The sequence below is a fragment of the Typopeltis vanoorti genome, chromosome 5 (assembly GCF_054136105.1).
Source record: "Typopeltis vanoorti isolate ZY-2024b chromosome 5, IOZ_Tvanoo_1.0, whole genome shotgun sequence".
NCBI lineage: Eukaryota > Metazoa > Arthropoda > Arachnida > Uropygi > Thelyphonidae > Typopeltis > Typopeltis vanoorti.
Genome location: NC_143553.1, coordinates 60,621,624 through 60,646,436, shown reverse-complemented (window position 1 = coordinate 60,646,436; position 24,813 = coordinate 60,621,624). Strand labels below are relative to the sequence as shown.

The 24,813-nt window shown below is 36.8% G+C and overlaps 1 protein-coding gene across 1 annotated transcript in view; it reads left to right on the top strand.

The window, feature by feature from the left end:
* The window catches only part of LOC150106462 (glutathione reductase, mitochondrial-like), a 178,915-nt gene that overhangs the window by 66,802 nt on the left and 87,300 nt on the right, over positions 1–24,813 (top strand). The window contains exon 6 of the mRNA XM_090392455.1: positions 8,288–8,387. Coding sequence (XP_090248581.1) covers positions 8,288–8,387 — 100 coding nt within the window. The remainder of the gene's footprint in view (positions 1–8,287; positions 8,388–24,813) is intronic.

The following is a 24,813-nucleotide window of genomic DNA, read 5'->3' as shown; positions in this document are numbered from 1 at the left end:
AGAGCAGTTGATGATGGGGAGGAGAGACTGACTGTAAGTGAGCAAGAGGTGTTTGGGGAGTTGAGTAAACTAGATGTAAATAAGGCTGTGGGACTTGATAATATATCACCGCATATTCTGAAGGAATGTGCCAGAGAGTTGACACCTGCCTTGACATATTTTTTTAATACGAGTATTGCACTTGGTCAAGTCCCTAAAGAGTGGAAGGAGGGCAAGATTGTGCCACCTCATAAAGGAGGTGATCGAACTCAAGCATCAAACTATAGGCCTATCTGTGTGTCAGGTGTTGTGGTTAAGTTGTTGGAGAAGCTTGTGAGAACTAGGATCCAGAGTTGGGTTGACAACAATGGTATAATCTTTGATGGACAGCATGGATTTGCTAAAGGGAGGTCTTGTTTTAGTAATCTACTTACTTATTACAATAAAGTGACTGCTTCCTTGGACAGAGGAGAAGGATACACAGTAATATACTTGGATTTCACAAAAGCTTTTGATAGAGTACCTCATGATAAGTTGACAGTCAAACTAGAGCAGATGGGGTTGGATATTATATTAGTGCATTGGATTGGAGACTGGCTATCTGATAGGTATCAACAAGTTGTGTATGGAGGTGCAATATCCAGGAAAAGGAAAGTCACTAGTGGAGTGCCTCAGGGATCTGTTTTAGGGCCATTACTATTTAACTTGTATATTAATGATATTGGCGAAGATTTGGATGGAGATATTCAGTTGTTTGCAGATGATGCAAAGTTGGGACGAACCATAAAGAGTAGTGAAGATGTTGTGGCCTTGCAAGAAGACTTGAATAAATTGAGTGATTGGGCAAGCAAATGGGGATGTGAGTTCAATGTTGCAAAATGTAAGGTTTTAAAATTTGGAAAACAAAGATGGGATGCAGAATTTATGCTTGGTGAGAATATATTGTTGGAAGTAGAGGAAATAAGAGATCTGGAAGTGATAGTGGATAAGGATCTAAAATTTAGGGGACACATCGCCAAAATTGTGAAGACAACACAAAGACTTCTGGGAATGATGAGGAGGACACTGACGTGTAGAAGTAGGGAGATTCTTGTTCCATTGTATAAGGCTTTGATTAGGCCACACATGGACTATTGTGCCCAGATTTGGTCACCTGGTTTTCAGAAGGATGAAGAGATGTTGGAAAGGGTCCAAAGGCGACTGACTAAGGTAGTTTCTGACCTCTGGAATGTCGAGTATGAGGAAAGATTGAAAAGATGTAATTTGCAGAGTCTAGTGGAGAGAAGGAAGAGGGGAGATATGATAGAGACCTACAAGTTGGTAAGGGGTTGTTATAGGATCAATGGTGGAGAAGTTCTACAGCGAATAGTGGGAGATCAGGGGAGAACCAGAGGTCATCCCTGGAAACTGTATAAAGAGGGTGTGAGTAGGGGAGTGAGAGGCAGGTTTTTTTCGTGCAGAGTTGTGAATGATTGGAATGCCTTGCCTGAGAGTGTGGTGTCTGCAAGGAGTTTGAATGTGTTTAAGACCCGATATGATGAGATGTGTGTGAGATAAAAGGACCTCCTAGATGAGTCTTTGACTCCATGAGGTCTTGTTTAATAATAATAATAATAATAATAATAAAAAAAAAAAAATCAGCTAACGCCTTTTAATTCCCATATACGGGAGTAGGCGAGGCCATTTAGCCCTATCTAACTTTTGGAGACTGAGTGGGCAGTTCAATCTCCACTGGTACCCAATCAGAGACAGATGGCCCAAGGCTATCACTAATTAAGCGGTACGCAGTGAAGAGAGACGGCTCAAATGTGCCGCCATCTCGTGGTCCCTAACCCTAACACAATATATTTAATGTCTGAAATAATGTGGGTTCTACGGTCGATTTTCTTTTGTTTACAGGACGAAAAACCCGAGTTTCCGGGAGGAAAAACCTGCTTGCCCGTGCCAGAGATCGACTAACTCGGGAACCGGTCGAAAAAAGGTTTAGAAAAATTTCCTCTAGTCGTCGACTAGACTCGAAACCAAGTCTTCCTTCGTGCGGCCAAGCGCGGCGGTGTGCAAACGCCACATCCGCTGAGCTACACAGGCTCCTAATAATAATAATAATAATAATAATAATAATAATAATAATAATAATTCTCTAAGAGTAAAAGTTGACTTATTTCCCAGGAACTTTTGGTATGCTTTCTTCTTTTCCTTCACTGCCTCTCTAACTTTCTGTGTCCACCATGGAGTTCTGATTTTTCTATCCTTGCAGAAAACCTCACCACATGCCTCTCTTGCTGAATCAATCAGTGTTTTCTTCAAGGCTTGCCACTGAATCTCCAAAGTTTGATTCCTGTTCTCAAACTCTTTCATTTTTTCTTCAATAACCTTTGTGTATTTTAGTCTACAGTTCACATCTGAGAGCTGCTCAACTTTTATTCGCTTTAACACTTTCTTACATGATATTCTTTTCAATATGAAATTCAATTTTATCCTGCTCAAGACTAAATAGTGATCACTTCCAATTTCAAATCCTCTGTACACTCTGGTGTCCTGCAGCAGTTGGAAAACATCACTATCAACAATAACACAGTCAATGAGACTTTTCTTATTCCTTGCCTCTTCTCTCCATGTGAATTTGTGGACATTTTTATGTTGGAACATGGTGTTAGTAATAACCAGTCCATGTCCTGAGAAGAAATCCAACAGGTATTTGCCGTTATTATTTGCTTTGGTGTTTTCTCCAAATTTTCCCAAAGTATTTTTGTATGTCTGACAATCATTTGCTTTTTCTAATGCATCAAAAAATTCCTCCACTTCTACCTTAGTAGAACCTTCTGTGGTACCATAGGCACAAATAAGTCTCATTGGCCAATTCCCCATTCTCATATTTGCCCACATCACTACTTGAGACTGCCTGCCATTCAAGAAGATTAACCTTGTATTTTGTGTTGAATACTATGGCTACTCCTTCTTTTCCTTGATTGTCATTGCCTGAATATAACATTTTGTATTTATTGCTCAGAAAGATCTGACCAGTTTTTGTCTTTTTTGTTTCAGTCACCCCTATTATGTCGAACTGGTACTTATCTAATTCCTCAGCTAGTTCCATTTCTTTGCCATTCAGGCTTCTTATGTTGATAGTACCAATCTCTACCTCTGGTTATGTTGAGATGGGATGTTTTCAGATTTGTTCCAGTAGCTGACTTTTCGCTGTTCTCCCTGGTTCCCTTACAAAAACAATGGGGGCCTTGTTTAACCAGGCGACACCCCAGCCGGCATGAAATTTTGTCATGTTGTACCATCATTTTGTATTTTAGTTTAAGTTTAGTTAATAACAATACAATTTGGTCTGCTAAATCCCAAACTGCCAGCCCATCCTCGTTCGTTCAGTATCCAGGTAGATACCTAACAGGGTGCACAACGAGAAAGTGAGGATTGGACATTAGGTCAGAAACTCTGGTTGGTTCTCTGCATTCCTTTAAAGACTATGTGGAGGTCTCCTCTCAGTTATACAACATCATTATAGCATCACTAATATTATTAATTTTTGTGCCAGCAAAACAAGATTTTGTTACACTTTCATTAAGTACTCCTCTGATCATAAAATCTCCATACAAAATTTTCTTTTTACCTTGTTTCTCATTTATTCACTTAATCTTGATTCTTATCTCAGACCTCCTGCTTTTTTCTCTTCTCAGCCCTACTAATTTCTTGAAATTTCTGTAACTGTTCAATTTTGTGCTTTGTCCTGTGAAGTATAACATGCAACGTGTTGTTTTCTTATTGAAGTCCATGTCATTCTCCTTTACTTCCACTAATGCATGTTCAGCATTAATTCTAATCTACCATTGTTGCTCTCTACTCTACTCTACTGACATGTACTTCATTCTCTCCTCCTCCTAACTGGCACTTTCTCTCTACTTGCTACAAACTCATTCACTAGTTTCACTTTCTTTCTATAAATTCTTCAATTTTTGCAACATGTACATCTCACTCACATTTCATTGAAAAAAATCATGCAAATTCACCTAACAAAGAAACATCTTAGTTGCCATGGTTCTACCATTAATTGATGCCAATTCATTGGTTTTACCATTCATTGCTATACCGACCATTTCTAATTTTAACAAAAATATGAGGTTTACTTAAAACTGAATAACTCAGTATATCACACACCCACATAAAACAAAAACTACAGTGAATTAACCTATTATACTAGGGCAACTCGTAGCAAAGGTGGAGAAAGTTCTGATCGCTATTCTTAGTATTTTCCATAATGTAAAACCCATCTCCTAGGAGATGTATGATGTTATGCATTAGGGTGGGAGGTCACTACCCAGACCAGTTTCGATTTTTGTTGAGATCTCATCAGTGAGTAGCTAGACCAAAGTATAATACTAAGGGTATAGCAAAAAGAACTTATATACTCTGCTATATGAATTGTCAAAAAGGTGCACCCATAAATTATTTAAAATATAAAGAGCCAATAGGCTTCATTTTGCGATGTAAACATTATTCAAATCAAGGGGATATTAATTCCCACATTATTTTAAAATCGAATAAGAAACTCAAAGATCAGAATCAAAGAGTTTCATGCCGAATATAGTAACTATAAACATATTGGCGACTACTAGCATAAGCTAAAGCACGTAGTTCAAGTACGTAGTACAAACTAGGGCAACTGATAGCAAAGGTGGAGAAAGTTCTGATCACTATTCTTAGTATTTTCCATAATGTAAAATCCATCTCCTAGGAGATGTATGATGTTATGCATTATGGTGGGAGGTCACTACCCAGACCGGTTTCAATCTTTATTTCAATCTCAATAAAGATCGAAACCAGTATACAAGTATACAAAGCACATCTATTACAAGAAGAAAGCATTAGAATGCTATATCAATCATTATTAACAGATTACCTAAAAGAAGCCCTGAAGATATAGAAGAAAATTTTAATAAAGATAATCCATGAAATAGCCTCTGAAGTACTTGGAAAGAAAAATAAAATATTAAAAAGAAAAATATTAAAAATCTGGAACACAGATATAGAAAATGCAATAAAAGAAAAACAAATGGCATACAAATCATTCCTTCAAAAACATACAAAGGAAACAGAAGAAATTTCAAAAACAAAAGAAATATAGCTAAAACCATAATGAAGAAAGCTCACTCAAGATTCTTGGGAGAGATTTATTAATAAAATAGAAGACATACGTGGAACACAATACATTGCCTACAAAATATTGAGGAAATTAAACAACTAAGACAGAAATACAGCACAAATCAACATAATACAAGAGAAAGAATGGATAGAGCATTATAAGAATTGATGTTGTAACCCAAATTTAATAACAGAAAATAATAATGAAGAAATCAGCATATTGTAGAACCATTGAAATTGAAAGAACTAAAAGAAGCAATAAAGGTATGAAAAAATAGAAAATCAACCAGTTTAGATGGCATAAATACAGAGCTTTGGAAATATGGCAGAGAATATTTACATCAGATTTTTAAAATTAATAATTGTTGGAGGAAATGTGAGGTTCTATCAGATTGGTTAAAAGTTAAGGTTATATCTATATTTAAGAAAGGAGACAGAGGTGGTTGTGGAAATTGCGAAGAATAAGTTTATTAAATACAGATTACAAAATTCAGTAAAATCCTGAATAAAAGCAGAACATATTGAAAACAATCTACTGTCAGAAGAATAAAATGGTTTCAGACATGGAAGATGATGTATAGACAATATTTGTGTTAAAACAAATTATTGCATAAAAAGATGAGAATTTAATTTAAAGACTCATAAGGCTATTATAGATTATGAGAAAGCTTTTGATAAAATATGCACAGAGAAAAACTATGGAATATAATGAAAAAACTAGGATATCCTATACATTTGGTACAAGCTATACAAAGTTTATATAAAGATACAAAAATATAGTTACAGTTTGTTAATAAATTAACAGAAGAGATTGAAATAAATCAGGGTGTCAGACAGGGGATGTAGCTTATCTCCAACTCTATTCAATATATGTATTGATCAGATTATTAAAATATGAAAAACAACAATAAAACAAGGTATCCAGTTAACCAGATGAACTGTTATCAATACAATGCTATATGCAGATGATCAGATTATATTACAAGACAACGAAGATGACCTTCAGAAATCAGTTTACGAATTAAACAAAATAAGCCAACAATACAATTTAAAAAATTTCACAAAAGAAAAAAAAGTCATGGCCTTTAAAGGTCAAGATCATGTTAGATAAAAAAAAATAGTTATAGAAAATAAAATAATAGAACAGGTGACACAGTTTGATTATTTAGGCTGCATAATAACATATCTAAAAGATAAAGATATAGATGAAAAAAAGAAATTTCAGGAAATCTGTGGAACAATTAAAAGATACTGAATAAAAAAACAAGATGAGAAATTCAACTAAAATTTTATAAAGTAATGACCACTCCCACTCTATTATATGGTTCAGAAACATCATGAATTTTCTGATGTGTATCCCCAGGGGTGTTCAGAAACATATTTAAAAGAAAGATAAAAGTAAAATACAATTTGCAGATATGAGATTTTTTAAGAGCAATGAAATGATGCACAAAATTGGACTATATAAGAAATGAAAACATCAGAAAAGAACTAGATATTTGTAATGTAAATGAAAAGATCAAGGAATATAGAGAGAAATGGAAAGAACATCTATTTAGGATGGAAAAATATCAGCTGCCTAAAGAGGTGGATAGATATAGACAAAGGAAAAAAGAGAGGAGGGGGGGGGGAGGAAGACCAGTGGTAAGATAGAAAGACCAGTGAAGCCAGAACAGGCAAATGCCTAATCCTTGAAGAGAAGAAGAAGAAGAGTATGATATCTAATGTGCTGTACAAAATCTTGTATCAATCAAGCAATATTCATTTAGCATAGGTGATCACCTCCTTTTAAACTAATAGGAGGTGACATCTAAGAAAACATATCATTAATGATATAGGGAAGGGTCTAAGAGGAACGGTTTATTTGTTTGCTGATGATGCAAAGTTGGGTAGGACAATAGTGAATGCAGAAGGTGTCAAAATTTTGAAGGATCATTTGGATAGATTGGAGATCTGGGTTAAGGAGAATGGATGTCAATTTAATGTGACAAAATGTAAGGTTATGCATTTTGGGGTGAAAAGATTAGCAGCAGTATACCACATTGGTGGAACTGTACTCCAGGAGATTGATGAGGCCATGGACTTGGGAGTGTTGGTGGATAGGAAGGTAAAGTTTAGGGGACACATTGCAAAAGTGGCTAAATCAGCTCATCAAATCACTTGGTTGCTGAAAAATACTTTGACGAGCTGAGACAAGCAGGTTATTATTCCTTTGTACCGAGAGCCTTGATAAGACCTCATCTCGACTACTGTGCCCAGATTTGGTCACCTAAGTTTCTTCTTGATGGGGAGGAGGTGGAGAGGATCCAGAGACGAGTGACCAAGATGATAGCAAGTCTATGGAATGAACCTTATGAGAACAGGTTGAAAATTTGTGGGTTGCAGAAATTGGTTGATAGGCGGAAAAGGGGAGATATGATTGAGACATTCAAATTGCTGAAGGGTTTCTATAGGATTAATTCAGAGGATATTTTTGAGATCAGGACTGGTGGTGGGAGAACTAGGGGACATCTATGGAAGCTGGGCAAGAGTGTGGTTAGCAAGGGTGTTAGAGCTGGGTTCTTTACTTTCAGAGTGATAAATGAGTGGAATAAGCTGTCAGAGTCTGTTGTGGGTGCTATGACAGTGAATGAGTTCAAGGCAAGGTATGATAGATACTGTGAGAATGTCGAATAGTTGTGTGGACATGATGTTTAGGGCCTCCCTCGATGAGTCTAAGGACTCCCTGGAGTCGCCATAATAATAGTAATATCTATTAGGAAATCTCATTTTCCTTATGTCAAAGAGTAATTTTACTTGCTGAAGAACCAGTAAGTTTGAAGTGGAGAATGATTAAAATATTTTCGTGTAAGTATTGTAACCTGGTGATTATGAACAAGCATTACTAGCTGATATTCTTGAAGAATTTAAAATTTCAACAAAGAAAGCAGAATGCAATACAAACTTAAATTCTTTCTTCATACCATTGGGGAAAAAAAATAAAAGTAAGGCATGCTATTTCAACGTGAAGTGACAGGATTGTTCATCGAGTATTTTTTATTTGTGAATATATCTCACTTCCTCATTTTTATTTATAATAATTTGCTTTATCAGTGGATATTTAAAGTGTTTTATATATATATATATATATATATATTTTTTTTTTTTTTTTTTTATATAGGAAAACTGTAATGGTAGGAGCAGGATATATTGCTGTTGAGCTTGCAGGTATTTTAAATTCACTGAAGTCCGATGTAACTATGATTATAAGAGGAGAAAAAGTAAGCAGTGATTGAAGATGCTTTTTTTTTAATATTCAGTAAAACTGTCCAATCTTTTTGAAAGTTGGATATAACTGTTCTTTTTTTTTTTTTTTAATTTAAAAGAGAAATCCTGTTCTTAAAAATAAGAACAGGAGGTCCCTTGAGGAAGATACACTTTTACTTTATTTGTGGACATATTTGTAAATGGTACTTTTTTGACAAATTGAACTTTTTGAGATTCAGTGTTGTAGTTTTATCTGGTCCAAGAGAAATCATTTTCTTATAAAGAGGTTTTGGAAACTACTGTCATGTTTAACTAATAATTTTATATAAACTTAATTATTCAATATATTGACCTTCAAGTCAGGTTATGTGAAAATCAGCTAAAGCTAAACCACATATTACTGTGTCAAACTTGGTATAGACTATAAATGTTAAAAATACTAAGCAATTTTAAACCTGGTTTTACTCCATTTCCCAAGTTAGCAAACAGACAAACAAGTCAAGTTTGCGTCTGCAAGTGATGCAAGTCTAGCTGATCCTACAGGTAGTGCAAGTCCAAGGCAACTCGTGGTAAAGGTGGCATAAGCTCTGATCACTAATCTTGATATTTACCCTTAATGCCAAAACACATTTCCAAGAAGGGGATGCATGATGTTTTGTATTAAAGGCAAGGGGCCACTACCCAGACTGGTTTCGACCTTTATTGAGGTCTCATCAGTGGGAGCTAGGCTAGAAATACCAAGATTTAGTATTACAGAGCTTATAAGTATTTTACCAGAACAAGTTACCATAAGGTGTTTTAACCCTATTAAATAAAAATCTCTGGAGGAGATCCTTGCCTTTAATACAAAACATCATGCATCCCCTTCTTGGAGATGTGTTTTGGCATTAAGGGTAAATATCAAGATTAGTGATCAGAGCTTATGCCACCTTTACCACGAGTTGCCTTGGTCTTGCACTACCTGTAGGATCAGCTAGACTTGCATCACTTGCAGGTGCAAACTTGACTTGTTTGTCTGTTTGCCTACTTGGGAAATGGAGTAAAACCAGGTTTAAAATTGCTTGATATTTTTAACATTTATTATATCCAAGGTAAAATACTTTCTACATTGGTATAGACTAATTGATTTACTGTCTGTTGACTCTATCTTGACCTTTGGTGGAAAAAAAAAATAGCTAATTAGGTGAGATCCCAGACTCATGTTATCTCTCTGTTAGTCAAAAAACATTTATAAATACAGAAATAGTGGTGAACTGGTTGGGTTGCCTATCCTGCATTCACTTTTAGTTGTCAACATAAAGGAGTTCAAGATTGTTGATAATTTATGTTTCTTAGCACAAACAATTGCTGACCTAAAATCCTAGGTTTTCAATTTGGCTGATACTGGTTAGAACACTCTAATAACAAACTACCAAGTCTATCGATATCACTATAGGGTCGTGTGTGACTTCTATTCCGCAGTGCGGGGTGTTTGCCAGGGTCTCCCCTTTTCTTTAACTGCATGATAGATGAGTTTCTTCACTCTCTTCCTAGCCATATAGGCTACTCTCTAGGTGCTTCTTCCTTTAATGCTATGGCCATTGTGGATGATCTTATTCTCGTAGCCTCTACTAAAGTAGGCCTGCAGGAACTCCTTGGCCTGGCAGTTGACTTTTTCTCTATTTGAGGCCTTTCTATTAATGTAGAGAAGTCCTGCTCTTTAGCTCTTGTCCCTCTGGTCATGACAAGAAGCTTAAGGTTGAGACTATAGAGTTTTCTCTGCACTGGAGGCTGTTGCATGCTCATGCTTTGACCATCCTGGAAGAGTGGAGATAATACCTTGTATCTCCACTCGTATAGAAGCTGGGATCGCTTCTTTGAGGAAAGCTCCTCTCAAGCCCCAGCAAAGACTGTTTCTCCTTTCCCACTATCTCCTACCTTGCTTTTACCACAAGTTGGTGCTTAGTAGGACATATATCTCAGTATTGTCCCGAATAGACAGGGCTATCCATTCAGCCATGAGATCATGGCTCTGACTGCCGCCTGACATCCCTACTGCATATTTCCACGTGAGGGTGAAGGATGGCAGGCTCGAGGTTGCATCACTTAGATGGCTGATCCCACATCTGCGGCTGTCAAGAATCACGAAGTTAGAACTATCTTCTTCCCCTATCTGCAGCGAGGCTTTCTATAGCCCATTAATACAAGAAGACTTTAGGCTGACTAAAGGCTGGTCCCATTATCAAGGTACCTTAATTGAGTCAGCACCCGCAGAACATAAGAGATGGGCATCTCTGCTGCACTGTTCTGTAGATGGTGCACCTTTAAAAGAGTCATATCTAGCCTCCCCAGCATGACTGGGTAAGGGATGGCACCAGACTCCTCTCTGGTTTCGAGTATTGTCCTTATCGTATTGACCTTATCAAGACGAGGATCAATGCCCTGCCCTGCCCACTCGAGCCCACACAGCTCGATAGGGGGGGGAGTGATGACTCAAACTGTAGGACTGGCTGCCACTACAGTGAGACATTGTCTCATATAGCCCAGTGTTGCTTCCGCACCCATGGAGTCCGCATGCGGAGGCATGATGCTGTGGTCTCCATTCTGAACAACCGCTTTAAGAACAAAGGTTGGGAGACTGTGGTGAAACCACATTATAGGACCTCCATTAGTTTGCATAAGCCATACTTAGTGATTAAAAGAGATGGTGATGTTTGGGTAGTTGATGCCCGTGGGAACAGGGTGCCCACTAGCCTATAGCCATAATAATAAGGTTAAACTATTATAAGAATAACCAAGATTTAGTTAGTAAGATACAGGAGGAGCATGGGGAAATTCCGAGGTTTACCAGCACCACCATCTCTTTACATGGTGTATGGAGCACAGATAGCTATAAGGACTTAAAACAGCTTGGGTTTACGCAGAAGGATATAAAAGTTCCTTCCTTGAGGGCTCTACAGGATGCACTGGTGGCATGGCATTGCCACCAGAGAATGACTACAATGATAACTAGAACAGGCATAGGGTAAAACACTTGTAAAGGCTTAGGCCTATATCAAGTCTGGACATGATGTAAAGGTAGTACTGCCCATAACCAATACAAAGATGAATAAATAAATAAAAAAAACTGGTATACCACAAGGATCAATCTTTGGTCCACTGCTATTCAGTCTGTACATTAATGACATTGGGATGGATTTGAAAGGTGACATAAAGCTATTTGCTGATGATTCCAAGATTGGTAGGGCAATCAGGAATATTGCTGATATGCAGTACTAGCAGAATGATTTGAATAGGTTGGAATTGTGGGCATGGGAAAATGGATGTCAGCTCATTGTCAGTAAATGTAAAGTCATGCACTTTGGCATGATTAGATATCCACTATCATATTATATTGGTGGGTTTATGTGAGAAGAAACTGATCAGGCTAGGGATCTTGGAGTGTTAGTAGATAGGAAGTTGAATGTTCAAGGGCCATGTAGCAAAGATTGCAAATACAACTCAAAAGATAATTGCAATGCTGAAATGAACTTTCACATGTAAAGATAAGGATGTCATTTTGCCTCTTTACAAGGCTTTGATTAAACTTCACTTGGTCTCCTGATTTCTGTTGTAATCTGATACAGTGGAGAAAGTGCAAAGGAGGGTGTTAAAACTGATATCAGAATTGGTTGTGGAATACTGATTGTGAAGATAGATTGAGAATTTGTAGACTGAAACAGGAGAAAGAGGAGGTGATAAGATTGAGACTTACACCTTCTGAAAGAGTCATACAGGATTTCAGTTGATGAAATTTAGTCATTAGAAATTAAACTAACCGTATACAAGACCATGTTCAAACCAATTTTAATTTATGGATCTGAGAGCTGATTAAAAATAAAACACTTGCTCAAAGACTGGAGATTACAGATATGAGATTTCTTAGAAACATTAAGAGAGTAAATAGATAGCCTTAGTGGCAGTATAATATTAAAAATGAGGATATTAGGAAAGAACTTGAGATTATTAGCATTTGAGACTGTGTGAGCACAGGTAATCTCAGGTGATATGGCTACTTGAACAGAATGGAAGAAGAAATTGTAGCAAAACAAGTGATTTTTGCTAGGATGGCAGGAAAAATACCTAAAAGAAGACAAAAGATCTAGATAGATTGATACTGTAAGAGGTGCCTTAGAAAACTAAAATATAAGATCTGATAATGTTGTAGTTTTGACAGATAACAGATTAATTTAGAGGAAAATTATTCATAGGAAGTTTGTCTTGATGTAACTTTTCGTGTAGTATTATTGTAATATCCTGTATATCCTTTCCTTCTGAGGGTACAACTCAAAATTTGCATCAGGAATTTGATGATGATGATATTGATCTCTCTTTTAATATATTAATGGAAGACACACTCATGCAATTTAATAGTAACTCATGCCACACACCATGTGCCATGAGCATAACCAAGACTTCACATTTTCCTGATCAGACATTTTGTCAGCTTCTAGGGATGATTCTGAGTTCTCCCCTCCCCTCCCAACTCCCATACACTGAAAAATCTCAATTGTATGCATTCTATATGATCCTTTACTAACCTGTATTCTATCATATCTTCTCTTCTCTGTCTGTTACTCAAACTCAGCCCTTATATGCACTATTCTGTAGGTCATTTATCACAATTACTTGCTGAATCATTTCAAGAATTACTCTATCTCCTTGGTACCTAGGTAGCTATATCATCATCATCAAATTCCTCATAATCTTATACACTTAACATTAAATCGCACTCATATGAATGAATGAGTAAACAGTAGTAAAATATCCAAACAAACTGGAAGACAGCTTACTATATTTAAAGGACACTTTTTTTTTTGCACTGTCTATAATGCTAAACCTTTGTGATGAGGGTCTTGTTTTAGCCACATGTTAGTCAGTCAAGACTATGTCCGAATAGTTAAGTACAGTGATTTTGTCCTTCACAGGCAAAGTATCATAATACCTAGCAGCAATGAAAATATAACTAAAAGTGACATTTATACTACTCAATTTCAGTGGATCTTTGCTTTGATCATCAAAGCTTCATTTCTGGAATGCTCTGAGGTTTTTGAGATAAGATTTTAGTGCTGTGTCTTTTATTAGAGATTGCTTAAGGCTCAAAGTTAGATAACTGAGAATAGACCATCATATAGCTATAAAGGAATACAGAGAATTTATCAGTATTTCTGAACCAGTATCCAATGTCACCTTCTTGTGGTGCTCCCCATTATCAAGTAATGAATACTGAATGAACTGGCAGTGTGGGACATAATTGACCAAACTGTCTTCTGTATTGATTAAAATCATAAATAAACACGATGATGCACCATGTTAACATTTCTTGCCAGCTTAGGCATTGCCATTAAACAAAGTTAACCTTGGCAAAATCAAAGATAAGCAGTATGAATGTAAGAAGTATTGATGGAAAAGAACTAGAATGAGCAAAAAACATTGGAGAAATAGCATGTTGACATAATTGAAGTTACTGACATGAAGACTGAAACAGGCAAGGTACTGTTAAATAATAACTAAGATGTTATGTTCAGACAGTAATGATCAACAGGGAGGGAAGAAAGGAATAGCTGTGTTATTCAATATTAAACACAAAGATAATTGTGGGGTAGGCAATTTTAAGTAACGTGTGCAAATTTCAAAATGGAGAAATTGGACTGGGTGAAAAATTAGAGTTTGGAAACAAGAATCAAACCTTGAAGTTTCAGTGGCAAAATTTGAAGAAAACATTGATTGATTTAACCAAGGAGGGATGTAGTGGAGATCAAAAAGATCGAAAAATGAGAACTTCATGGTGGCATTAAGAAGACAAAGTCCTAAAAAAATAAGAAATTACATAAACATTCTTAGCAAGCAAATGACCGTGTCATCTTAGAGAATAGAGAGAAGACTTAGGTGAAAATATAGATTATCACGAAAGTGACTACATTTTCTGGAGGCTGTTAAAAGAAATGGAGATAGAGTGGAAAGAGTACGGTAAAAGGAATCAAATGATAAAGATGATGCCAAAGATAGAACCGAAGGTAAAGATATTCCCCTTAGTGATTACTTTTGAAAGGTTGTTAAATAAAAGAAGCAGCAGAAGAAAATATTCAAGAACAATGTGATCAGAAGAGTACCTATCAGGTACTTGAGATGGAAAAAAATGTCAGAAACTGGAAATATGGAAAGGTGCCTAGAGTAGATGATATTTATACACAAATGCTCAATTACAAATGGTTGAAGTAGAGGTTGCATAGTGTCAATTTATAAAAAGAGAAATCAAACTAATTAAGAGAATTACAGAGAAGTTTCTTTTCTGCTGAGGATTCCAGGCAGGAATTATGCAAGCATAATAATCGTGAAAGAGAGACTTGGTACAAACAATGTTTGTGCGTGAAGTATCTTCATGACTGGGCTTCTTGCATTTTGAGGCTAATGACTTCACATCAATTGCCTTAGTATCCCATAATGCAAAGCACATAGCTTTTAATACATGTATAATACTATTCATTATGGGAAGGGCCACTATTGATTGGTTTTGACCTTTATTGAGGTCTGATCAGTGAGAGCCAGACCTAGAAGAAATACCAAGGTTGAAGTAATGCAGAACTTATATATTATCCATATACAAGCAGTCAAAAGATGTCACCCCTTATTATCAAAATACTCTGGATTAGAGATAGGTGTTGAAAGTTTTTTCACTTGGTTATATGAGGATTATCAAATAATATGACAACCATATGTCTTTATGACAGTAAGTCAATAAAGTACAGAAATACAAAAAAGATTTGTGTTAAAGTTCTGTTGGTCTGGAAATGGAATATGACAAGTGCCAAGATAAAAGCTGTTTGAAAATCATATAGCCCTCTAGTGGTTATATAGCCACTAGAGGGCTATATGGTATGTAGTGTCTGAGGATAGCTCCTGACCAAATAAGTGATATTTTGAGTAAAAATGGATGAATTTGCATAATATTGTTTACTTTTAGTATTTTAACGTGTCTGGGTGATTTTTGTGTGTTTTTCAAGTATTTTAATAGTAAATTGATAGATACAATTATCTATGCACATGGCTCCCATAAATAGGAATACAAAGATGGCGTCCAGGTTGCCATATTTGTCTGAAAATCTTAACTTAAAAGACTTGATTCACTGTTTGTGAAATGTATGCATTTAGAAGAGCGGTTGGAGTCTGGTTAAACAACGATAGTGGAGTGAATGTGTGCAAAAAGTGTAAAGAATGTGAGGATTTAAAGAGTGTTTCAGGTCGTGTGAGTAATATAGTTGTCGAAAGTAAGAATCTAGATAACAGTGATATTCGATGTATGAATGATGATATTTGCGAGGTAGTACCTGATAGCTGTGAGAGTGGCATTGAAAGAGAGAATGAAGTAAAGCATACAGAATGATTGAATGAATCATCGGAGAATAAAAATGATGACACTGACGCATTGAGTGAAATAACACTGTTACGCGGAGCGATACATAGAGTAAATCAGCAGCAGGAGCATTGGCAAAAATCTTTAACAAGCGTACCGACTAATAATCGGCAAAAGTATGATAGAAAAAATAAGGGTATGAAAGTGAGTGTAAGCAAAATGAAAGAGTGTGTGTTGTATGGGGATTCCTTAGTAAGAGGTATGTTAGTTGAGGGTTTAACAAAATCATACCAACCCAGTGCGAACGTAAAGAATGTAAGCGAGTCAATTAGAATGCAAAAACAGCGGGTGACGGAATTGATAGTGGTAGCGGGTACAAATGATTTGAAAGGAAACAAAAAGGCTATGAGTGAGGATGTGAAGGAATTGCTTGAGGTAGCAAAAGAAAAGAGTGAGAGAGTTAGGATGGTGAGTCTGTTGCTGCGGTATGACAGTGAAGAGTATAGAAGGAGAGCCATAATTGCCAATGACTTTATGCGTGAATTATGTTTGATGAGTGGTGTGAAATTTGTGGATGTGTGAAATGAGTTCGATGTGCGAAAGGACTTATATAAAATGGATGGTTTACATTTGAATGGATTTGGTGTACGGAGACTTGAAAGGTGTTGTCGAATGTAGTGGAAGTGAATGTACAGAACCAGGGAAACTAGAGTTATTAAGGGGGGGAGGGAGTAGATGTGCAGATTTTAGAGAGACAGTTGTGTCTCCCTAAAATCTGCATATGTGTGTAATATGCCCAAGCGAGTAGGAAAGACCACAAATCAGAATGGGATAGTTAGTGTAAGGCATCAAAATAGGGATGGGACAAATCAGCTTCTGCAATTCATGTATACAAATGCCAGAAGTATTAGGAACAAGAGGGAAGAATTTTTGGCCTTGGTTGGCACTTCCAGACCACAGGTTATTGGCATTAGTGAAACATGGCTGACAGAAGATGACACAGCTAGTGGGATTGAATGTGAGGGGTATGGTGTGTTCAGGAGAGACAGGGAGAATAAAATGGGGGGAGGCGTGTTATTGATGATAGCGGATGAGCTACAGCCAAGGAGAATAGAAGTGGAACCTTCAGGATAGAGAAAAGAGCACATTTGAGGCTATTTGGTGTGAGATTGAAACTAGCAGAACAAAATATACAGTTGGCCGCTGCTATAGACCAGGTGATGGAATAGATGGTGGAGATAGTATGCATAAGCAAATAGAAGAAATGAGTGGAAGGAGGGTAATTATTATGGGAGATTTCAACTATAGTAACATTGATTGGAAGGAGGAGAGGACACATGGGAGGAAGGAATTGGATTTTATGCGGTTATTAAGAGTGTTTCAGGTAATTTCATGTAATTTCCATTACATGCTATCTGCGACAGCATGTAATGGAAATTACTAGGGATCAGAGAGTGTTTGACCTGGTAATTGCATCTGAGAATTTGGCTGTAACGAATATGACCACGTTGCCACCAATTGAAGAGAGTGATCATAGGGTCTTGACTTGGGAGGTGACTAATGGTGTGGAATTTAAAATTAAGACAAGGTACATGTGGAATTATCGGGCTGGTAAGTATGACAAGCTTAGGAGATGGATTGGTACAGTGCCATGTCATGTACAACTGCAAGGGCTAGAAGTTGACAGTGCATGGGAGGCGGTTAAAAAGTGTTTGCATGAAGCAATGGCTGACTGTGTACCTAGAGTCCGAATAATAAATCAAGTAGGAGTTAAATGGATGAATAACACCAATAAGCTTGAGCTGCAAAAAAAGAAACAACTATGGAGGGAATTTATGGAGAAAGGTGACCAGCAGGCACATGAACAGTATAAAGCCCAGGCCAGAAGGGTAACGAGTGTGGTAAGAAAAGCAAAAAAGGATTACGAAAGAACATTGGCTATGCAGGCTAAAGAGAATCCTAAACAGTTTTTTCGATATGTTGCAAGTAAAAGAAAAGAAAAAATGTATATGGCAGAATGATTTTAAAGAATGCCAATGGTAGGGAGGTAACCGAATCAGTTGATATAGTTGAATTACTGAGCGAGCACTTTGCAAGAGTATATCATCCAGGTGATGACATTGCAGAAATGAATGAACCAATAGATTATACGGGAATTGTGGGGAATGAGGTGGAGGTGAGTAGTCTGTTGCAAAACCTCAATGTCAATACATCTGTGGGATTGGATGGTATATCAGCTCGTGTCATATGTGAAGCAGCTAAAGAATTATCAGTACCCTTTACCATTTTGTTTAATCTGAGTCTCAGGTCTGGGTTAGTCCCGAGGGGTGGAAAGAGAGGAAATAGTCCACTGCATAAAGGAGGTTCCAGAAAGGTGTTGGAGAAACTAGTCAAGAGAAGAATATAGGATTGGATAGATGAAAATGGGATACTGTATGGGGGCAACATAGTTTTGTGATGGGTAAATCATGCCTCAGTAACTTGCTCACGTTTAATAACACAGTGACGGCTGAACTCGATAAGGGTAATGGGTTTACAGTGATTCTAGTGGACCCTGCCAAGGCCTTTGACAGGATACCACATGGAACTCTAATCAGTAAACTGGAGCAGATGGGGAATGATATAGGGTTGGTGAGATGGATAGGAGGGTAGTTGATGGAGAGATACCAGAGAGTGGTTTATTCAGGAGTGGAGTCCAAAAGACGGCTTGTGACTAGTGGTGTGCCGCAGGGGTCTGTTCTTGGACCACTACTTTTCAATTTGTTCATTAACAATATAGGAAAGGATCTGAGAGGAAATGTTCACTTGTTTGCTGATGATGCAAAGTTGGGTAGAGCAATTGTGAGTGCACAGGATGTCAAAATTTTGCAGGATGATTTGGATAGTTTGGAGGACTGGGCTAGGGAAAATGGATGTCAGTTTAATGTAGCAAAGTGTAAGGTTATGCATTTTGGAGTGAAAAGATTAGCAGCAGTATATCACATTGGTGGAACTGTACTCCAGGAGATTGATGAGGCCAGGGATTTGGGAGTGTTGGTGGATAGGGAATTGAAGTTTAATAGGCACATTGCAAAAGTGGCTAAATCAGCTCATCAAATGCTTGGTTACTGAAAAATACTTTAACAAGTAGAGACAAACAAGTTATTGTTCCTCTATATCGAGCCCTGATAAGACCTCATCTGGACTACTGTGCCCAGATATGGGCACCAGGGTTTTTTCTTGATGGGGAGGAGGTGGAGAGGATCCAGAGATGAGTGACCAAGATGATAGCAGGTCTGTGGAATGAACCTTATGAGAACATATTGAAGATTTGTGGGTTGCAAAAATTGGTTGATATCCAGAAAAGCGGTGAATTGAGACATTCAAATTACTGAAGGGTTTCTCTAAGATTAATCCAGAAGACATTTTTGAGAATAGGACTGGTGATGGGAGGACTAGGGGCCATACATGGAAGCTGGGAAAGAATGTGGTTAACAAGGGTGTTAGAGCTAGGTTTTTTACTTGGAGAGTGGTAAATGAGTGGAATAAGCTGCCAGAGTCTGTTGTGGGTGCTATGACCGTGAATGAGTTCAAGGCAAGGCATGATTGATATTGTGTGAATGTTGAATAGTTGTTCTTGACATGATGTTAGGGCCTTCCTCGATGAGTCTGTCGACTCCTTGGAATTGCCCGAAATAATAATAATAATATATAGGTACCCAGGACATTACACAGAACAATATCAGGATGTACAGAAAAATGATTTCATGTAAAATAAGGTGTAGGAGTGTGCATGCTATTGTCACTGTTAATCACTGTTTATATGAATCATTTTATGAAGTTGATATTATACTCCTAAATAAATCCAGGCCTTCATTGACTCTTTAACCTCCCTACTGGCCGATGTGGATGAAATAGTGACACCAAATTGCACTTCTTATCCATGTTATTCAATGGGTGTTAGTGCTTCGTATCCAGATTTAGCTGAACGTCTATAGACGTCGTGGCCGGTTGGGGAGTTAATTAGTCTAAAGACACTTCCATAACACAGCTGGAAGAATGAGACATGTTTCCCTTCAATCTGAAAAGACTAGTTTGATTCTTGTCATAATGATTGAATTTTTATATGGGCTTCTTCAATTGAAAGAGACTTAAAATGAATGCCCACAGTTCATAGAACTCGGTCTGGCAGATTGCCAAGAATAGTCAATTCGTGCTGAAGGGGAGAAAGAAATAAAGGATGTACGAATTGGTCACCAATATGTGAAATCACGTGCTTTATACATAAAATTTTCCAACTGTGATCCAAGCAAAATAGTTATCACTTTAAAATATACAATGTTCATATGAGAAAGTCCTGCTACACATAGATCTCCTTCAGTTGACTGACTGAATGATTTTTCCTTTCAGTCATTTCTGACCATAGGTGACTTTGTAGGCTTTGCCCACAAAGTATTCCTTGTGAGAATTTTACAGGGTAATTCATCATTGCTTTCCCCAACCCCCCTATTTTATCTGGGCTCGGGATCGGCATATGGCTGGGACGTATTCATGACTGTAATCCATGTGTGTTCACCAGGCTGGTTTGCTTATTCTGGGGCATGAAAAACCTGTTAATCCCCCCCCCCACCACCTCCGTATGAGACTGGCTAATTCACCTTTAGTTGAAAGTGAACCAGATAAAGGTTCCTCATGTCACTGACGGGAATCGAACCCAGGTCTTTCCTACCAAAGCATTTTGTCTATACTGACTGAGTTATGGAGGCTCTCTCCTTCAATTGAAGAATCCTATATGAAAATTCTATTATCACGACGAGAATTGAACTAGTCTTTTCAAATTGAAGGTAACATGTCCCATTGTATTTCCACTTGTGCTATGGAAATGTCTTCAGACTAATGAAAGAGTCTTGAAGGCCTGAAGATTTCTGGTTCTGAAGATTTCTTCACATGGTTTTGTGAAAGGTAGGTCATGCCTCAGTAACTTACTTCCATTTTATAATACAGTGACAGCTGAGCTGGATAAAGGTAATGGGTTTACAGTGTTACTGCTGGACTTTGCAAAGGCCTTTAACAGGATACCACATGGAATTCTAATCAGTAAACAGCTGTACATAGGGATGGATATAGGGTTAGTGAGATGAATAGGAGGATGGTTGATGAAGAGATATCAGAGGGTAGTTTTATTCAGGAGTAGAGTCCAAAAAAAGGCCTGTGAGTAGAGGAATGCCAAAGGGTTCTGTTGGACTGCTACTGTTTAATTTGTTCATTAACAATATAGGAAAGTATCTGAAAGGAAGTGTTCAGTTATTTGCTGATGATGCAAAGTTCAGTAGAGCAATAGTTACTACAGATGATTTTAAAATTTGGCAGGATGATTTGGATAGATTGGCATACTGGGTAAAGGAGAATGGATGTCAGTTTAATGTGGCAAAGTCTAAGGTTATGCATTTTGGGGTGAAAAGATTACCAGCTGTATATCACATTGGTGGAATGTACTCTAGGAAATTGAAGAATCCAGATACTTGGGAATGTTGGTGGATAGGGTGTTAAAGTTTAGGGGACACATAGCAAAAGCGGCTAAATCAGTTCATCAGATCACTTGGTTACTGAACAATACTTAGACAAGCAGGTTATTGTTCCTCTTTATCGAGCCCTGATAAGACTCCATCTTGACTACTGCATACAGATCTGGGTGCCAGGGTTTCTTGGTGATGAGGAGGAGAGGATCCAGAGGTTAGTGACCAAGATGGTAGCAGGTCTACGGAATGAATCTTATGAGAACAGTTTGAAGATTTGTGGATTACAGAAACTGGTTTAATAGGTAGAAAAGGGGTGATGTGATTGAGACATACAAATTACTGAGAAGTTTTTACAGAATTAATTCAGAGTAAATTTTTCGGAACAGGTGCTGGCGGTAGGAGAACTAGGAGGCCATCTATGGAAACTGAGTAAGAATGTAGTCATCAAGGGTGTAAGAACTAAGTTTTTTGCTTGGAAGGTAGTGAATGAGTGGAATAGTGTGAGTGGAATAGGTGATAATTATCATCATCAAATTCCTGCCATGTACCCTTAAGGAGTGTATAGAATATGATAGTACTACATGAAAAATTTACATCATTACCAACTTCCTGTCCACAATTTTCTTCCAAATCAGTCTGTTACTTGTCAAGACACCAACATTATCAGATCTTATATTTCTATCATCTAAGGCCCTTTGTACCGTATCAAGCCACCTATATCTTGGTCTTCCTCTGGGTCATTTTCCTGCAAACCTTGCAGATAACACTTGTTTTGCTAATCTTTCCTCGCCCATTCTGTTTAAGTGACCATACCACCTGAGATTAGCTCTGCTAACGCATTCCTGGATGCTGACAATGTCAAGTTCTTTCCTAATATCCTCATTTTTAATATGATATTCCACTGATGCCATTTGTTCATGCCTCTAATCTTTCTCAGGACTTTCATATCTGCGGTCTCTAGTCTTTGGTCAAGTGTTTTACTTCTGACCCAGATCTCAGATCCATAAGTTAAAACTGGTTTGAACACTGTCTTGTATACAGCTAATTTAGTGTTCTGACTAATTTCTCTCTTATTCCATATGAATTTATTCAATTGACTTCCTACCATACCAGCTTTGTTGATTCGTTGTCTATTTCCATATTTAATTTACCATCTTCACGAAAAATCATGCCTAAGTAGCTGAAATGTTTTACTTGTTCCACAGGTTCCCCGTTCACAAAGCAGTTGATATTTTGAACGATTCTGCCTATTTTCATTGTCTTTGTCTTTTTATTGCTGACCTTCATACCATATCTATTACAACAGTTATTCAATTTAGTCAGGGAATCTTGCAGTCTTGTAGCTGATTTATTTAGAAGTATAACATCATCCGTATAAAGCAAAGAGCTGACATTAACATCTCTGATTTTGATACCACTTTCCTTCATAATGTTATCCATATAGATAATGAATAACAGAGGGGATAATGTACATCCTTGTCTCCACCAGATTTAACATTAAACCATACTTCCTTCAATTCTAACTGCTGACTTACAACTCAAATAAAGACTAAGTATTGCTTGATATAATGCCCGATTGATACCATATAACTGTTGTGTATTGAATAACTTCTCTCTTGGCACCTTGTCATATGCCTTTTCCAGATTGACAAAACTTAAATACAGATGTTTGTTATGTTCCCATGATTTCTCAACTATTTGTTGTCATGTGAAGATCTGATCCTGACAGCATCTCTTTGCCTGAATCCAGCTTGTTTTTCACCAAGCTTTTCTTCCACAATTCTTCTCAACCGTTTCTCAAGTATACTTGCATTAATGTTACCAGGAACACTCAGTAGGGAAATACCTCTGTAATTCTCACATTCAGTTTTATTTCCCTTTTTATATATGGGTACTATGAGAGCTCTACTCCAATCATCAGGAATTCGTCCCTCTATCCAGGCTTTCTGAACTATGCAGTGCAGCCACTGTAAGACTTTTATACCACCATATTTTAGCATTTCTGGTCGAATATCATCTACTCTTGCTGCCTTTCCACATTTCAAGCCTTTGATGGCTTCAAGTATGGATATGTATTCCTGACTGTAAGTCTGTTGAGTGTTTTTTTACCACTATGCTATCACTGCTTGTTTCATTTAGCAATTTTCCGAAGTAATTACTCCATACTTTAAGGATATATTTTTCTCTCGTTTTCATGTCACCTTTATCATCCCTGACTCCTTTTACAGCACTCTTTCCTCCATTTCTAAGATTCTTCAATGATCTCCAGAATATTTTGCCACCTTCTTGATATTTATTTTCTATATTCTTGCCAAAGTCCTCCCATGACTTTTGTTTAGCTAGTTTTACACAGTGTTTCGCTTTCTTACATTTGTCTCTGTATTTCTAAGAGCACAAGCTGACTTATATGCCATAATAATAATAACAACAACAATAATAAAAAACAAAAACTAATGCAAATAGGCAGGCACCTAGGAATAATAAACTGCATTTTCAGTGGCAAATCTATGAAACAAATAAAACGTAAAACATTTAAGCTATTTGTGTAAAATTTTTAGTGAAATGGCAACTTACATATGGAAATAGATAATGACACAGTCAAAGCTGGTAGATGGTAGCTATTTGAATAAATTTATACAAAATATGAGAAATTAGTCAAAATTTAGTGGTGTACAAGTCAGTGTTCAAACCATTTTTAACTCATATATCTGTGAGTTAGGTTAGAAATAAAACATTTGTGCATTCTAAGGATAAGTTTTGCTATACTTTTCCTCTCTTGCTGTTTTAAGGGACTGTAGATGTGGAACAGTATAACAAATCTGATATATTTTAATGACAGGGAAAAGATTTAGAAAAAAAATTTGCATGTTGCCTAGTCAAAAGGTTGGAACCATTAAAACCTTATTACATCATGCTAATAATATTTTGTTCCATTGAAAATCTTTTACAGCGAGAATTGAATTATATCAAATCTGCTTTTATGAAAATTGATTTCAGTGAATCTTTTATTAAGAAAGCCAGTAACAGATTTAAGCGACCAGTCTCTAGATTCAAGTGAAGATATCAGTTGGATTCTACTCCCATATATTAGATTTTTAAACATAAACATAGTTTGACTAAACAGTTTTTTTTTGGAAGAAAACTAAGCTTTTACATAGAAGTAGATTCCTTATAGAGCTGTTATATAAGGAGAGCTGGGAGGCCTTTCTAAACCAAACAAACTTAAAGATTTGATGGCCTTCAGATGCCTGAAGGCCATCAAATCTGCCTGATTATTATATTATTGTATTTTTATTTTATTTATTTATTAATTTTTTTAATAATTGGAAATTTACTGACCATATGTTTTCCTGTTAACACTGTAGTAGCACTTTTTGAAATTAATTGTTTTATTGTAATTTTATTTTGTGTTCCATTGTTATTGTACTGAGAATGCCTATGATACTCAGGCAAAAATTTATAGCTCACAAATTTATTTCATATAAATTTAAGTTTCTGTCTTTAATTTATTTAGGTATGTCAATTTATGTACCTATATTAAAGCAGATACTTGTATGGCACTCCTTTATT